This window comes from Leptonychotes weddellii, chromosome 7 (assembly GCF_054177405.1).
Source record: "Leptonychotes weddellii isolate Sample4059 chromosome 7, ASM5417740v2, whole genome shotgun sequence".
Taxonomy (NCBI): Eukaryota; Metazoa; Chordata; class Mammalia; order Carnivora; family Phocidae; genus Leptonychotes; species Leptonychotes weddellii.
Window position 1 is genome coordinate 64,224,517 of NC_138375.1, and position 14,449 is coordinate 64,238,965.

Here is a 14,449-nt window from a genome sequence, read left to right on the forward strand (position 1 = left end):
GCTATAATTTGCTCCATTATACCTTCTGCCCCCCTCTCTCTTTCTTCTTCTTCTGGGATCCCAATTATTCTAATATTGTTTCATCTTACCTCTTGAATTCTGCCGTCGTGATCCACTAGTTGTTTATCTCTCTTTTTCTCAGCTTCTTTATTTTCCATCATTTGGTCTTCTATACACTAATTCTCTCTTCTGCCTCATTTATCCTAGCAGTTAGAGCCTCCATTTTTGATTGCACCTCATTAATAGCCTTTTTGATTTTGACTTGGTTAGATTGTAGTTTTTTAATTTCTCCAGAAGGGGTTTCTCTAATATCTTCCATGCTTTTTTCAAGCCCAGCTAGTATCTTTAAAATTGTCATTCTGAACTGTAGTTCCAACTTCTTACTAATGTCCCTATTGATTAGGTCCCTGGCAATTGATACTGCCGCTTGTTCTTTTTTTTGAGGTGATTTTTTCCATCTTGTCATTTTGTCCAGAGGAGAAGGTAACAAGGACCCCAAGGTAACAAGGACCCCAGAAAAATATACACTAAACAAATCAGATGAGACCTGAAACTGGGGGAAAAGAAAGGGAAAGAAAGAAAAAAGAAAAAGATAAAACAAACAAATAAAACAGAATGTCATCAAATATGATCAGGCTGGTGCATAGATCAGTGCCACACACTAGATTTTGGGCATATTTTGGTCTGTTAGAAGAAAGTGCCTCCCAAAATTTTAAAGAAAGAAAAACTTATGTATGTACAAAAATAAGGGTAAATATGATGACGGATTTAATATGACTATAAAGATGAAAATTATAAAAGATTTTATAAAAGGAATTGATAAGAATTTGGTTGAAAAAAGAAAGAAGAGAATTTAAAAAAAAAAAAGGGAGAGAATGTGATCAGGCAGGAGACTAGAACAAAGCCATACACTAGAGATTTAGGGTATATTGTGGTCTGTTAGCAGAAAGTGTATCCCAAAATTTTAAAGAGAGAACAACTTAAATATATATACCAAAAATAAGGTTAACTATTATGAAGGGATAGAATATGACTCTAAAAATGAAAAATAAAAAAGATTTTTTTAAAAAGGGATTGATAAGATGTTGGTTGAAAAAGGGAAAAGGAAAAATTGAAAAAAAAAAGTTAAAAAAAAATTAACTTTGAAAGACTAAAGAATCGGGGAAAAAAGCCTTGAATTCTATGTGCAATATTCCCCTAGCGCTGGAGTTCTGCCGTTCTCATTGATTGGTAAACTTGGTCTTGTCTGGCTGTTCTCGCTTATCTTCTGGGGGAGGGGCCTGTTGCTGTGGTTCCCAAATGTGTTTGCCGGAGGCAGAATTGCCCCGCCCTTGCCGGGTTGGGCTAAGTAATCTGCTCGGGTTTGCTCTCGGGAGCTTTTGTTCCCTGCAAGCTTTCCATACAGCATTGGAGGATGAGAGTGAAATGGCGGCCTCCCAATCTCCACCCCGGAGGAGCTGAGAACTTGGGGCCCCACTCCTCAGTGCACTCCCAGAGAAAAGCAGTCAATCACTCCCATCTCCCCGGTCTCCGGCCGTACTTGTACTCACCAGGCCTGTGACCGAGCGTTTCTATCTCTGGCACCCCACTCGGTGTGGAGTCTCCAAACCCACCAGATCCCTGCGGTGCGCTCTCGCACTGCTACTCCCAGGGGAGGAAGGTAAGTTTCCCCAGATCTGCTGCTTTTGGGGTCCCTGCTGGGAGAGCAGTGGCCCAACTGTACCGCGGATCACGGTTTATGGCAACCCCGAGCTGAGAGCCCATTCCTCTGCTCCATCTGTGCAGCCGGCTTCCCCGCTCCGATCCCTGGGAGCTCTGCCGCACTCAGGCACCCTCCGTCTTTCTGTGACCTCAAGGGTCCTGAGACCACACTGTCCCACGAGGGTTCCACCCCCTGCTTAGCCACCGGAGTGACGTCCCTCAGCAGAGCAGACTTTTAAAAGTTCCGATTTTGTGCTCTGCGGCTCTTTCACTTGCCAGAAGTGGCCGATGGAGGCCCCTTCCCCCCCATCTATCCTCCCGAATATCGCCTCGGATTCACTTCTCTGCACGTCCTGCCTTCCAGAAAGTGGTCGCTTTTCTGTTCAGAGAGTTGCTGCTGTTCTTTTCTTTGATCTCTTGTTGAGTTTGTAGGTGTTCAGAATGGTTTGATCCCTATCCAGCTGAATTCCTGGGACCAGACGAAATTTAGGTCTCCTACTCCTCCGCCATTTTGCTCCGCCCCCTGATTACCATTTCTTATTGATAACTGATACACTGCCTGTAGCATAGATAATAACCTAGAATTTAGGTTGTTCACTTTTAGTTCTTGAGTGTGATTAGCAGAGTCAGGAACTAAAACTTACCAATTCCAAATTTAAATATATTTTAAACCAAATGCTGTTGCTTCTTGGAATAGTGATTACAGAACAAAGGTAAAACAATTTAAATCTGATTTAGTGTTTGGAGAGTTCCTGACTTGGATTTTGAGTATACATCCTACATGCCCTTTAAAAAGTTTGAGTCTTCTAAGATTTTTCTTACCTGAAAAGTGTTCATTCTTTCATTATCATAGGTGATTGGGACACTTGGATAATACCATGAACAGTTAAATCAAGTACAATGCCAGAAATGAAGAAATAGTATTTTTTCCAATCTTATATCTTGATTTAGGATGGATTCTGTGACTCCTTTCTCACTAGTAGTGATGACCCGATTGATTAATTTTTAGATTGTTAGTTTCAGATGTGTCTTCCAACTAGAAGGAATATTTGGGGTTTTATTTGGGGACTAGAAGGGGGACAGTAGGAAAAAGAGTTACATATATGTTTTGGAATATTTCTTCTCATAAAAATGGCTTAGAGCTTGAGAGGAGAGAAAGCTGCTGATGGATGCCTGGGTTAGCCTTTTCCTCCTTGGTGACTCAGGGTGCTCCAGACCTATAGGGCAAACTGCAGAGAGAAGCTGTAGGTACCTATTGACAGAGGCCTCATGGTGTTTCTCCGTGTGTCAGGATATCTTTTTCTGGTGGTATGGAAAGCCCAAAGATGGGAAGTGGCTCAGCTGGTGGTTATTCTGTGCACCAGGGATTTTTGGTTCCCACTCCCTGAAACAGTACTGGTCACAGAACAGGAAGAATCATTTCTGAAATAAAAGTTGAGGCACTTTTTACTCCGAGCCGTGGCTTTCGGCTAAGGCCCAGAAATGAGAGTGTAAGGCCAGCTAAGATATTCTCAATGTGAAGGTCAGTCCCAGTTGCATATTCTAAACCAGGAAGAAAGAAAAAAAATAGACATTTTATTTTAGAGAGTAGGTACAAGATTTCTGTAATATTTCTGGAACGCCAGAAAATAAAAATATGTCAGAATATTTTTTAATTAAAAAGCATTAATGTCATTCCTTTGTTTTCCAGTTGCACACATTTAAAAATAAAGAATGGAATAATATGGTGGTTTTGCCTTAATAGTATATGATCAAGAGGTCAATGTACAGGTCCCTTGGCTCGGATATGCTAAGCTTTTGCCATGCGCTAATGTTCGGGTTGTCCTGGATTAAGTTTCATTTATTTTAGTACTTTAAAAAATCAGGTTTTAAAACTTTTATTTGGAATGCACTTCCAAAACTTTTGACACACTAAAGCACACTCTACAGTGCTAGTGACTGAAATGGGTTCAGAATTCCATGAACTGTCTTTTTTTATAGCAGATCTCTGACCTTGGTCTGAGGAAATGAAAGAGAAGTACACAACCAGTCCAGTGAGATGAAATAATCTCTCCTGGCTTGCATTCACATTTGACTTAATTTGCCCTTAATTTATTTAAGCTTTGATTTTTTTTTTTTTCTTATTTAAGTGAAACAGTGTGAACATTTTATTTTTTTAACTGAAGAGAAGTTCTGTAACTTAGCTCCTGCTGGGTAAAAAAGTGACAGGGCTGCTTCGTGCAGCCAACTTTAAGTGCTGTTTGTAGTTCGTTCGGTGCTCCCAAAATCTTCTGTGGAGAAAAGGAAGGGATTTGGTGGAAAGGAAAGTCCTAGGAAAAAGTCAATTAGAGACTGCTGCCTGCCAGAGTGAGAGAGGAGGCGCGGAGCATTGGTACACTAAGATGCAGAAATCCAATTAACAAATTCACATTTCTTCAGCAGAATACAGTGAGTAAAATTTTGGTGAACTAGTCAGAATTCCTGCCACAGACATCAAAACGCTGACAATTTACAGACTCTTAAAAAAAAAAACAAAAAACTGTTCTTCATTTTAAAAACGAACACGTAAATAGGGAACTGATTATACTTCTTGTTCTAAAATGACCTTTAATTGTGTGGAATGAGATTGTCGCTTTTCATTATTTAATCCTCACATGTTGTGAAATTTATGTTCAAATATATCACCTTTAAAAACATGGAGCTTCAGAGCTATAGATCTTGCATTTGATATAGTTAGAGGGACAGATACCTGATCTCTGGAAACTTAAATCAATGAAATTATCTTTAAAGTTTGGTCCTGATGTCAGATTTACTCACTCAGCCATAAGCAGTTAATAAATGGGTTTGATGCACCTAGTCCTGTGTTAGGCCCCAGTGACACAAAGGTGAATAGCCATGTCCCTGACCTGTAGAAGCTTGCCTGTGACTCTCGTGGGAGGAACAGTCTCCTAGGCTGTGGTGGGAGAACGAGCAACATCAGTGGGTGTACAGAGGGCAGTCTCTTACTCTGACCGTGGGCATCTCAGGTAGTTGTACAGAGGATGTGCACGGAAGCCATGAAGGCTGAATTATGCTTTGATAGGGAATGAAGCCAGCCTGTAACTGCCCCGGGTGGCTCAGGGTACTATTGCTGTTAATGCATTTTTAAATTTTTTTTAGAATCAGACTAGCTCACTATATATTATATTTTATGACTATGGGTTTGTATGCCTGCATGTTAATTTAATCAATTATTTTATTTTCTTTACTCACTACAAATTAGAAGGCTACTATCATTGTACCCAAAGAATTTAACATATTTATATATAATTTATATTTTAAAAATGTATAATTAAATATATACATTTATATTTTATATTAAAAATATGTAATTGAATATAAATATATATAATTTGTATATAAAAAGGATTTAGCATATTTATATATAATTAATACTTTTATATATTAAATTTAGAAGTATAAATGCCATTTGTGTGTTGATGACTTCCAAGTTTACTTGACATCTTTTCTAGGCTATCTAATGGGTGTCGCAGACATAACATATTCAAAACCAAACTCTTTTCCTACCTGCTACCAAAACATCTTAGTTATTGCAACAGTGCCTTCCAGGAGCTCAAACTAAAAACCTTAGCATCAGCTTTGATTCTTATTTTTCTCTCATGTTCCTTCATATATTTGTCAAAAAATTCTGTTGATTCTACTTTCAAATATATCCAAAATCTGATCTTCATACCACATCCAGCTGCTGTCACTGTGTTCCAAGTCACTGATATTGACTGGATTGATTCAATGTAGCCTCTCTGTGCTTCCACCTTTGCTCCCATTCTAGACTCATACATAGCTAGAGGATCACGTAAAAATGTAAGTTAGATTATGTCATACTCCTACACAGACCCCTCCAGTGGCTTCCCAAATTCCTCAGAGCGATCCGTACTTTGTCCTGCAGGGTTTCATATAGTCTGTCCTTCACTCACCTCTTTGGCTATGTCTCCTGTTAGTTTTCTTTCTGTTCACTCTGCTACAGCACCTCTGACTCCTCACTGATCCTCCAAAATATTCTGCCTGTTCCCATCCCAGGGCCTTTGCACTAAGTCTTGCCCCAGACATCCCCATGTTTTGTGTGCTCCCTCACCTCCTTTGGATCTGTGCTCTGTGATCACCTTTTCAATGAGATCATCCTTGACTGCCTATTTATTTATTTATTAAAAAGATTTTACTTATGTATTTGAGAGAGAGAGTGCACAAGTGAGAGAGACAGAGAGAGAGAGCATGCGCACAAGCGGTGATGGGGTGGGCAGAGGGAGAGGGAGAAGCAGGCTCCCCGCTGAGCAAGGAGCCCAACTCCGGGCTCCATCCCAGGACCCTGAGATCATGACCCAAGCCGGAGGCAGACACTTAACCGACTGAGCCACCCAGGTGCCCCTTGACTGCTTATTTAAATTGCATCCCATCTCCCTTCCCTCCACTGTTTTCCATCTGCCTTGCCTTGCTTTATTTTTTCTCTATAGTCCTTAGCACTTTTAACATACTGTATAATTTGTTTACTTATTTTATTTATTGTACCCTTCACCTGTTTCCAACTGGGAGTATAAGCACCCCATGGATAGGGGTTTTTGTCTGTCTTGTTCACTGCTGTATTTTTAGCAGCTAGAATAGCCTCTGGTATATAATAGGTGCCTAGTAAGTACTTATTGATCATATGAATAATATCTTCTGCATTCTTTTTTGAGTGATGGAAAGAGGCTGAGCTTTACAAATTATTTTTACACATTTAGGGTTTAAATATCAGTAGCTGTGCATTAGAGAAGTGATTCCCAATTCAGGCTGGGATCAGCTGGGTATCTTTTTTGGAAATACTAACAACTGGCCTTACCCCAAGCCAATGAATCAGAATGTTTAAGGATGGGGCCTGGTTATCAGTATTTTTTAAAAAGTTGCCCATGTGATCCTAATGTGCGGCCAAATTAGAGTCAGGTGCTTAGGAGACGTTTAAGTAAGTGAATGAATGGATGAAAATTCACAACTATCCAGATTTGGACCAGCTCAAGCATTAAGATTGGATGTCAAGTGTTTGGGATGAGAGCTTGGTCCCGAACAGCACAGACTGGGAAGGGCTGGTCGGGGAGGAGGAGGGGACAGGGAGGGGAAGGTGAAGGAGTTGACAAAGAGGGGACTTCCACATACTTGTCTCAAGAAGGGAAGGTTGTTCCCCTGGTCCCTTGGCAGCTGCTGCCAATTGATGATTCCTATCTAAAGGGCATAGTTATGTTGGGGACTGTCTAGTTAATAATTTGTGTTAGGCAAGTATATTGTATTTCGAAGCCTCACTGATTTTTCCTCTTCTGTGAAGTAATTGAGAAGGCTTTGTGGAGAAGATGAGGTAGGAACCAGGCAGTTGAATAAATGGCAAGGAGAGAAGAAGACACACTTCCAAGTTATCTGAGTAAAAAGAGTAAATCGAGAGCAGTTTTAAAGTAATGAGCACAGCTCTTTGAGTACACTGAGAACAACCTCTCAAAATTTGGGGAAAGAGATTTCAGCTAGCTGAAAGATTTCAGGAAATGGTGGGGTAGACAGTGAAGGGCTTTGATAGGCAAGTTCTGGGATTCTTTTTTTGCAGTTGAAATATTTTTGTTTCCTAAAAGTTTCAGAGAGATATGGTCAGAGTTATTTAAGGAAGATTAATCTGGCTGGTAATGTGCCAAGAAGGAGTTAGAAGGGACAGCTCTGGGAAGCAGTGCAGTAAAGTGTGCTAGAAAGCAAAACAGGATGTGAATAAAATGGCAAAAGATGTCAGATCTAGTAAGAGAATGGCAGAGTGAAACAGACCTTGGATTTGGGAATAATGCAAAGAGACAGCAGCCCAGTGTGATTAAGAAGGCAGTGGTTGGAAGGAATTCATAGAGAAGGTGTCAGAAAATTAACATGGTAGCCACCGTGGATATGACAGCATCCAAGACCCTGGGAGTCCTTTTTTCATGGTTAGATTTAGAAATTTTTATTGTCTGTACTGGGATCTCAGGCTTTTTGAAAGATTTCAGTTCTACCCTGAGGTTCCTGGTTCTATGAGGTGCTGCCCGATATCCTAAATGTGGCTTATCTAGCTCTTATTACCATTTCTATACTTGAGCGCAAGACTTAATAAAGCTGAGGTTCAGACCAAGGTGATGAGTAGAAGGGGTGCCCTTCATTCTCTGCCTTGTCCAACCAAGTTCTCTAAATGTAGATATCAGATCCTGTCAAGGTGGAGAAGCCGTCCTGTGCTCATGGACAGAAATTCCATCTCTGCCCCTTTCTTTTCTGTTCCCAGCAGTCTTAGTTTCTTCCCTTTTTTCCCTGTTTTACCCATATGAGACCTGTGCTGCAACTCCCTTCCTTTATTACTTGTGTTCCCCTTCTTGTCCTTAAAAGGAGACTCTTCCCCAGGGAAACTGCCTTTCTCGGACCCTTCTGTCTCGCATGTGCCTCTGCTCTCTCCCATGATCTCCATCTTGGCAGGTGACAGATACTTGGCAGATGAGTGTGTGGTGCTGATCTACATCCCCAGTAACCCTGTCATCAGCAAGACAGCCTGTTTTAACCTTTGACTTTTCTCCCTGCAGATTACACCTGATTGCTTCGAAACCCAGTCCCAATAAAACCAACATCTGCAGGGCTGGCAAGAAGTAATTTAGGACTGGTTGGCATTTGAACATATTTAACTATGCAGAAGTTTTTATTCTTCTTAAAAATTATCACCTCCAACTAGCTTCACCTAAGTAAGTTGTCCTTGTTAGCCCGAAATGGTGGTCCTGTGAGGCCTCTTACGTTGGTTCATCCACCATAGTCAATCTGCACAATTGAGGATTTTGTTTAATTTTTTACTTTTCCAGGGTCTTAAGAGAACTTGGAAGCCATTTGAGGTCTTTTTATAATCCTTCAAGACTCTGTTTCCTAGGTAACATTTTAGTGTCTCATTTTATACTTAAGTACATACATGGCTGTACCAATTATTGACTAATTTTAGTCTTTAACCTGAATTAGTTATAAATAATATTTTTTTCTCAATAAAAGAAGAATTAACCTGAAAGTTGATTACCTGCAGTCTACATTCTGACTTGAGTTTCTTTTAAAATACCTTACTAAATGTTTAAAAATTAGAGTGAAGCATTTAGGAAATCTTGATTGTAAGTCTTTGTTTATTCAGATCCTCTGTGATTTGTATAACCCAAGACTACCAATGAATTTATAAGGAAAGTAAGTTTAATTAAAATGTCAGTTTCCTAAATGTAATTGTTTGTTTCACACTATGAAGGATTAGTTTAGGGAGCTTTATATGAAACCCTGGAGGGCGCTTTTATGACATGCCTATAGCAAGGGAAGGAGTGTGATGGATTTGACAGAGCTGTTTGTAGAGTTTTCAATAAAAATGCTGCGTCCCATAGAGGAGCTCAGTACGTGTCCTTGTAATAATGCTGGTTTCCAGGAACTTGCCTCCTGGAACTGCCTTTGGATACTGTCAGATTTCATGTTGAACTGGCCAGAGTAGTCATAGGGAAGGCCACATGAGCATAGTCAGTGACTGTCACCTGATCATAAAATGAGCTTTAATTGAATCCGAGAGTAAAACACTCTCAAGATGTCAGAATGCTACCTGTGAGAGCCGAAGTAAATCTGTTTCCTCATGTATGAGTTTGTGCTTCATTGGAAGAGTGAGAAATGTTCCATTTATGGATAGTAAACAGGGCACTATCAGCCAAAAGTGGGCCAGTGTCATTTTTTGACCCACCTTGCATTGAAGAATGGGGCTGGATGCAGGATTTCTAAAAGTTAAAGAGTCAATCAACTAGAATTAGAGTTTTTATTACATATAGATAGTTTTGGGAATTGTTACTTTTTGCTTTTCCATGAGTTGTAGCAGATATCTTTGGATTTCCCCACATCTGTAAGATAATTTAGATTTACTAACATCTCTCTCCCCATTATCTGTACTCTGATAAGTTATTCAAAACTGTTTGGTCCTCAGTTATCTTTCCTAATGTGAGGGGACTGAAATGGCATAAACAATTTTAAATTTTCCTCTCTACAGAGATTTATTACAGCCTCCTTCTATGTCCTGGTTGATGAAGTGATTTTTTTTTTTTATCGTGGTCAAATGTACATAACCTAGAGTTTACGTTTTAAACATTTTTAAGTGTACAGTTCAGTGGTATTAAGTACATTCACAGTGTTGTGATAAAGATAATTTACAGTGAAGGAAGCTAAGAGCTATGTAAGAATTCACATAAAACTTTGTGTCAGAAGCTGTGCTAGCCCCCAAAATATACATGTGTAGGAAATATTTATGTGGCTGGGTAAAATTTTTATGATTTTGTGTCCTCCTAGTGACTATAATAAAGAATAATTGGAAAATAAAGTGATGCTATGTATGTATTATATATGGCTATATTTGGTAGTTCACATATGCATATGGTTACACATAGCAAAATTCATCCTTAACATTCATAGGCTTAATAGTCATGTTTCAGAGTATTTTCCAGCATCTCTAAGGTCCATTTTATATATTTCTGATTTTGTATGGTACGGATATGAGTAGGGCTGTACAGATATGAGTAGGGCTGTGAGGACATAAGCCCAGCAAGCCATCCAACACGTGCCACTCAGAGAGGCTTTTGGTTCTTTTTGTGTTTCCAGATAAGTATATCTCCAACAGTAATAAAGACTTTTGGATGTTGACACCTAAAAGAGCTAGAAAAAGAACAAAGTTCAAAGCTAGTAGAAAGAGGGAACTAATAAAGATTAGAGCAGAGATAAATGAAATAGAGACCAAACAAACAAAAAAACCAGAAGAAAATATCAATGAAACCAACATCTGGTTCATTGAAAAGATAAACAAAATCGACAAACCTTTAGTCAGACTCATCAAGAAAAAAAGAGAGGACTCAAAATCAGAAACGAAGGAGGAAAAATCACAACTGACACTACAGAAAAACAAAAGATTCTAAGAGAATATCATGAAAAATTATATGCCAACAGATTAAACAACCTAGAAGACATGGATAAATTTCTAGAAACATACAATCTAAAACTGAATCAGGAAGAACTAGAAAAGTTGAACAGACTGATTACTAGTAATGAGATTGAATCAGTAATCAAAAAACTTGAAAGTAAATGTAAACTAAACAAAATGAAATAAGATAAAAATTCAGGTCCTCCCTCACACTGGTCTCATCTTAAGTGCTCAGTAGCTGCATATGACTAGTGGTTATCATATTGGACAGCAGAGGTATAGAACATTAGCATCATCAGAAAGTTCTCTGGGACAGTGCTGTTTTAGAGTATTTCTCTCTGACCCAGCGGCAGTGGAGAGTCCAGTGTCTTGTCTTATCTTGGGGTTGAAGCTCAACTGACTCTCGGGTGGAACTTGGCTGTCTCACTTCTCTGAGGCCTTTGGGTTGGATTACAGCTGCAGGTCAGCTTCCTGCAGGACTAACCTGCTCCCTCTACAGAAGGATTTGAGGGTGGCGTAGAAAAGACTCGCCAGTCCTGGGTAAGAGGGGATAGTCTGTTTTCTTGCTTCTTCAGGTTTTTGATGGAATTCAGTTCTTTAAGGTTGTACATCTGAAGTCCCTATTTTTTTTTTTTAAGATTTATTTATTTGGCAGAGAGAGAGAGAGAGAGCACAAGCAGGGGGAGCGGCAGGCAGAGGGAGAAGGGAGAAGGAGGCTCTTTACTGAGCAGGGAGCCCGACATGGGACTCCATCCGAGGACCCTTAACGAAGGCAGACGCTTAACGACTGAGCCATCCAGGCGCCCTGAAGTCCCTATTTTTTTACTGGCTTTCAGCTCAGGGCTGTTACAGTTTTTAGAGGATGCCCACATTCCTTAGCTCCTTGCTCTCTTTCTCCATACTCAAAGCCAATCAAGGCAGGTTGAATCCCTTTCACAATTCACATGTCTCTTGCATCTTCTTCCATTACATCCCTCTGATGTTAGCTGCGAAAGGTTGTCTGCACATAAAGCCCAGTAATTAGATTAGGACTACCCTGTTAATCCAGGATAATCTCTCAATCTCAGAATCCATAACTTTATTTTATTTTTTTTCTAATATTTTATTTATTTATTTGTCAGAGAGAGAGAGAGAGAGAGAGATAGAGAGGCAGGCAGAGGGAAATGCAGACTCCCTGCTGAGCAAGGAGCCCAATTCAGGACCCGATCCTAGGACCCTGGGATCATTACCTGAGCCGAAGGCAGGCGCTTAACTGACTGAGCCACCCAGGCGTCTCAGGAATCCATAACTTTTTACATCTGTGAAGTTTGTTTTGCATATAAGTAACCTATTAGGGCATAGACATATTTGGAAAGGGTGTTACTTGGTTTGCCACTTGCCTCCAGATTAATTCTTTGCATGTTATTAAGCAAAAATAGCTTATTTGATTTGTAGCTTATTTGAAGAAGATAATTTCTATCTTTGTGTAAATAGTATTAGTAATTTTCTTTGGAGACCAAACATCAGGGGAAGACAGGAAGCTTCAGGAAAGGAGAGAAAATAGAGAAATGGGGAAGGTGAAACCTGGAGAAAATATTTTTTTTTTTTCCTTCAAATTTTTATTTAAACTCTAGTTAACATATAGTGTAATATTGGTTTCAGGAGTAGAATTTAGTGATTCATCACTTATATATAACACCCAGTGCTCATAACAAGTGCCCTCCTGAATCCCCATCACCCATTTAGCCTGTCCCCCTGCCACCTCCCCTCTAGAAACCCTCAGTTTGTTCTCTATAGTTATGAGTCTCTTATGGTTCCCTCCCTCTCCTTTTTTCTCCTTCCTTTATGTTCATCTGTTTTGTTTCTTAAATTCCATGTATGAGTGAAGTCATATGGTATTTGTCTTTCTCTGACTCATTTATCTCACTTAGCATAATCTACTCTAGCTCCATCCATGTCATTGCAAGATTTCATTCTTTTTGATGGATGAGTAATATCCCATTGTGTATATATGACACCTCTTCTTTATCCATTCATCAGTTGATGGACATTTGGGCTCTTTCCATAATTTGGCTATTTTTGATAATGCTGCTGTCAACATTGGGGTGCATGTACCCCTTTGAATCAGTATTTTTGTAACCTTTGGGTAAATGCCTAGTAGTGCAATTGCTGGGTCATAGGGCAGTTCTGTTTTTAACTTTTTGAGGAATGTTTTCCAGAGTGGCTGCACCAGTTTGCATTCCCACCAACAGTGTAAGAGAGTTCCCCTTTCTCCACATCTTCGCTAACACCTGTTGTTTCTTGTGTTTTTAATTTTAGCCATTCTGACAGGTGTGCAGTGGTATCATGGTTTTGATTTGTATTTCCCTGATGATGGGTAATGTTGAGCATCTTTTCATGTGTCTGTTAGCCATCTGGATGTCTTCTTTGGAAAAATGTCTCTTCATGTCTTCTGCCCATTTCTTAAGTGGATTATTTGTTTTTTGGATGTCGAGCTTGATAAGTTCTCTGTAGATTTTGGTTACTAACCCTTTATCAGCCATGTCATTTGCAAATACCTTCTCCCTTTCCATAGATTGCCTTTTAGTTTTGTTGATTGTTTCCTTCACTGTGCAGAAGCTTTTTATCTTGATGAAGTCCCAATAGTTCATTTTTGCTTTTGTTTCACTCACTTCCAGCAACATGTCTAGTAAGAAGTTGCTACAGCTGAGGTCAAAGAGGTCGCTACCTATGTTCTTCTGTAGGATATTGATGGTTTCCTGTCTCACATTTAGGTCTTTCATTCATTTTGAGTTTATTTTTGTATATGGTGTAAGAAAGTGGTCCAGTTTCCGTTCTTCTGCATGTATCTGTCCAGTTTTTCCGCCACCATTTGTTGAAGAGACTGTTTTTGTTTTTTTTTTTCCATTGGCTATTCATTCCTGCTTTGTCGAAGATTAGTTGACCATATAGTTGTGGGTGAAAATCTTTACTTCTTAAACAACATTTTATATTGCTTTCCACATGGTGAAACACACCACCCATAATAGTTCAATTTGGAGTACATTGATAAAATATCATCAGGGTATCCCTGAATTAACCATTTACTCATATCTCATCTTTTAAAAAGTGAGAAAACCTATATGAAAGTGGCATTATAATCATGAAGATAAATATCCGAAATTGAACAATGTTAGAATAATCTTATCAAACTGTAGGTACTTAATGTAATATATTTAACAGCCCCCCCCCACCTATTAGGTCGCTAACTTTTGATTTTCATGAAACATTAATAAAATCTGTTTGATTTTAATGTTTATTGCCATTCATATATTTACGATAGATGTCTGCATTCATTTCTAATTTAGTATGTAAAATATTATATGAATGAGTGTAATTTAATTAGATATTACCTATTTTGAATATTGCATGGTGATACTCTACCTTGTAATAAACTATATAATTTTTGAGAATGAATATAACATTTACCTTTCTCATCTTTCATTTTATTTATCTCATTAGCTACGAAATCTTTCCAGCTTGGACCTACGTCATATCACTGAACTGGATAATGAAACCGTGATGGAAATTGTCAAAAGGTGCAAAAATCTTAGCTCTCTCAATCTCTGTCTGAACTGGATCATAAATGACAGGTAACCATTGTAACATCTTAAAAACACTTTTCCAGAGGGAAACGTATGTTCCATTGACCAATACTAATTATCATTATGACAAGGCATGTCAATTTTAGAAAATTTAATGTAGCCATGCCTTTTAAAATAGGTATGTTTAAGATTTGAAAGCCATCTAGCTGTATACTTT

General features: G+C 39.0%; 1 protein-coding gene across 4 annotated transcripts in view; it reads left to right on the forward strand.

The window, feature by feature from the left end:
• FBXL17 (F-box and leucine rich repeat protein 17) overlaps positions 1 to 14,449 on the forward strand; it is a 459,233-nt gene that overhangs the window by 159,423 nt on the left and 285,361 nt on the right. For 3 of the 4 annotated variants that reach the window (XM_081826475.1, XM_081826476.1, XM_081826472.1), the window contains one exon: positions 14,150 to 14,280. In XM_081826475.1, the coding sequence (XP_081682601.1) occupies positions 14,150 to 14,280 (131 nt within the window). The remainder of the gene's footprint in view (positions 1 to 14,149; positions 14,281 to 14,449) is intronic. The other variant, XM_081826474.1, reaches the window with a different exon arrangement.